A 3,671-nucleotide genomic window follows, 5' to 3' on the forward strand; every position below is an offset into this window, starting at 1 on the left:
AAGTGGATTTCATCCTCAATTTCTTCTTTGCACAATGGGCAGACTTCATCTTTCTCATAGCTGTATCGGGAACTGTGTACAGCAATTTCCAACATCCCCTTTCTAAACTTTGTCAATGCATATCTCCCAGTCACATATAATATACATCTTGTCATAGTTAACAAGAAGTAAAGTTTGACAGTGGGAAGTGCCTTAAAGTGACCAGAGAAACCTTAACGCATCATTTGTGTATGGTGTGTTCTTCCCATCACTGACACTTGACATCACGGAGCCTTTGCCTGAACATCCAGATCAAAGACAGCAAGCATCCTACCATCTGATATTCCCATCATACAAAACCCCATTAATACATAGTGTTACAAATTTCTGGTACCCAGATGGATTTTCCTTTTTCATCAAATAGCAAAACTGGTTTGTTTGTAAGCTTTGAATGGTAATCTGTTTTCATCCATTTTGTATTAATCTAAACCAACATTTCATATTCCAAACAACAGCGTTCATACAGACAGGAAATCTTTCAAGTTCTCCATCTCTCTCTCTCTCTCTCTCTCTCTCTCTATATATATATATATATATACACACACACACTAAATTGTTTTAAGTTTTTAAGCTAACATCAAGGTAAGTCGTTTGAAGTTTTTATGCTGACACCAAGTTCTGACCAAGGTATCTTTTTAATTCAATCACTGAAACAGATGTACTTTTTCAACCACAGAGGAACTGGTTTCAAGACCCACCCAATCAATGGCATCATGCTGACTGTCACTTGTAACACAACACAGCTTAATGCTGTGAGAACTGAAACACAACTCAGCTGTGTGTAAACTAAAACGCTTGGAACACAACACAGCTTAATGCTGTGAGAACTGAAACACAACTCAGCTGTGTGTAAACTAAAATGCTTGGAACACATCACAGCTTAATGCTGTGAGAACTGAAACACAACTCAGCTGTGTGTAAACTAAAATGCTTGGAACACATCACAGCTTAATGCTGTGAGAACTGAAACACAACTCAGCTGTGTGTAAACTAAAATGCTTGGAACACATCACAGCTTAATGCTGTGAGAACTGAAACACAACTCAGCTGTGTGTAAACTAAAATGCTTGGAACACAACACAGCTTAATGCTGTGAGAACTGAAACACAACTCAGCTGTGTGTAAACTAAAATGCTTGGAACACATCGCAGCTTTTCTCTGCTTCAAAAAATAAAATAATAAAACATCATGTTTAAAATTCTGTTTATTGTAGCTCATCTAAGTTAAATTTCAAAATAAACAGTTCACAATTTAGCTCACAAATGCACCCCAGACTGATTAATAAAGTAATATCGATAAACTTTATGATGAAATACACCATAATGATAACGAAGAAGGAGACACTGTATACTATGTGTCTAAAGGCAGGATTTTTAAAACAAAGGGTTTTAACACTCTTTCTGCTTTATAATACACACATTTTCCAACACCACTACCTGATACAGAGGTGTATGTGTTGCTATACATTATGTATCATACCACAGGTTTTATTTCCTTGTAACACTAACGTGACTATTTTTAAGGAGATACAGGTCTCTATTATAAGTAATAGTATTATTTGTAGCATGACAGAGGCTTGCACTGCTTGAAACAGGATGCATGGATTACACATGTATAATATCACCCAGAACAACTGAGCTGCGTGTTGCTTTCCATTAAAGCAGATGGATGTTTCAGCTTCTTGCATACAATGTATCAAGCTTAAATGTCCACCTGCTTTAGGTATACATTAACATGTAAAATAAATAAAGAGATATTTCAGCTCCAGCACACACATATATGATAGAACTTCTAAAAATGTTCAACCTCTAATTAATCTCAAACTCCATATTTTGCCACCTCTCTACCATCTATCTCACACACAGACACACACACACACACACACATACACATACAAACTACAGTACACACACACACACATATATATATATATATATATATATATATATATATATATATATACTGTAAGAATAAACCATGACACTTTCAAACATGTATAAAAAATCAGGATTAAACATACAAGCAGGAAGTGTGCTGAAGAAAATAATGGAAACAAAACTTTCGGAGGGGTCAACTGGTATCATATACAGAACTGCAACTGTAAGCTTCTACGCTCAACTTAAACTGAAGGAGTATTTCCTATATGATGTTGGTAAAGAGAAAGAGGAAGCTTGTTTTGAGCAGAAGACAATGACACAGAGCGATAGGCAGAATAAAAATTAAAAAACCCAACATTACTGGTACAGTAGTACGCATTCAGGTTTAAAATGATTGCAATGAAGCAAAAAAAAAAAAAAAAAAAAAAAGCTTTTGTGAGCAAAAGGAAATAACCGCACCTTTTCTGAAAAATATTTGTGTTCGCCTGTGTTTGTTCATGATTCTAACTCAGCTGGAGTAAATGTTCAACAAACAATGAAACACTACAACAACAAAAACGAAACAACAAATAAACACTTTGAAATCACTTCTAAAATGAAAGGAAACAACTGCTCTGATACTTGAGCAGGATAGTGGCTGTGTAACTTTGAAGTCAGGACAGTCAAGCACAACACAAAATAACTCTTTACTTAAATTTGTTCTCTCCAGAAAGCCAGTCACAAGCAGAACATGTAAATGTAAAGTATGTTACGGATCTACCCTGAGTCTTATCACACTTGTGTTGTGAAGACAAACAAACAAAAGTGTGTGTGTGTGTGTGTGTGTGTGTGTGTGTGTGTGATATGTACATGTTTTGTGAATGTGTATCAAAGCGTGTGTTGTGTGGTATGTTTCCCTTACTTGATAGTTCTTCTGATGCCTTTATTCCCATTTTAACACCCCCATACCTTACAGACATTCCTCAGCTTCCTGTCGTTACACTGACATATATAGACCTGAACCAACCCTTTTGTTGCCTCTCGTCAAACGATTCAAATCCTGACGTCGTCACTAAGCCCTGTCCCGCCGACACCACGCTTAGCTAACTAGATATACTTTCCTAACGATCGATAAGCAATCAATCAAGAGGGACGAGAGGCGCGATACCCATCAAACCTCCACAACATCACACCTTTGGAGACAAGTGTGACCTACAAAGCTAACACACAGGTGTTGACGATCAGGGGCACAACCACAAGCATCCACAAGTCCATTTTTTTGTACTCACCCATTTTCTCGTTCCTGCTTGACATGGCGCTCAGTTGGCCGACGATCACGACGAAGACGTTTCCTCGTGCATGATGGAGAGGTCACCACTGTCAAACAACACACTCAATCGCTTCCCCATCGACCAAAACCCATCACTAACACAGGACCACTGTTTCCGGAAGCCGTATTAATGACGAGGTCAAGGTCGATGGTGCGGTACTTGTGCTCCATTTCGTGATTCGAACTAAATATGGAGATGTTGAACCTATTTTCGCAGTGGTAACAGATGGAGGTTGACAGCTAGCTGAGTTATAATGCAATCTTTGATAAATGCGATGGTCTGGATGGAACGCATTCACCTGAAACAATAAACCGCGAACTTTTTCTTTTGCTGGACAAATTTTGCGGGGTGGATCAAAGGGCGACAACGGTGGGTGAAAATAAACGGGGAACCCTTACGGAGTTCTTGTTCTTGGAAATTAAAATCTTGCGATTTTGCGGGTTGG

At 38.1% G+C, this 3,671-nt stretch overlaps 1 protein-coding gene across 1 annotated transcript in view; it reads right to left on the reverse strand.

The window, feature by feature from the left end:
* Nucleotides 1-3,335, reverse strand: part of LOC143290006 (uncharacterized) — a 219,724-nt gene extending 216,389 nt beyond the window's left edge. Inside the window, exon 1 of the mRNA XM_076599315.1 lies at nucleotides 3,185-3,335. Coding sequence (XP_076455430.1) covers nucleotides 3,185-3,209 — 25 coding nt within the window. The 5' untranslated portion in view covers nucleotides 3,210-3,335. The remainder of the gene's footprint in view (nucleotides 1-3,184) is intronic.
* Between the last annotated feature and the right edge of the window lie 336 nt (nucleotides 3,336-3,671).

Source organism: Babylonia areolata, chromosome 14 (genome assembly GCF_041734735.1).
Source record: "Babylonia areolata isolate BAREFJ2019XMU chromosome 14, ASM4173473v1, whole genome shotgun sequence".
Classification (NCBI taxonomy): domain Eukaryota; kingdom Metazoa; phylum Mollusca; class Gastropoda; order Neogastropoda; family Buccinidae; genus Babylonia; species Babylonia areolata.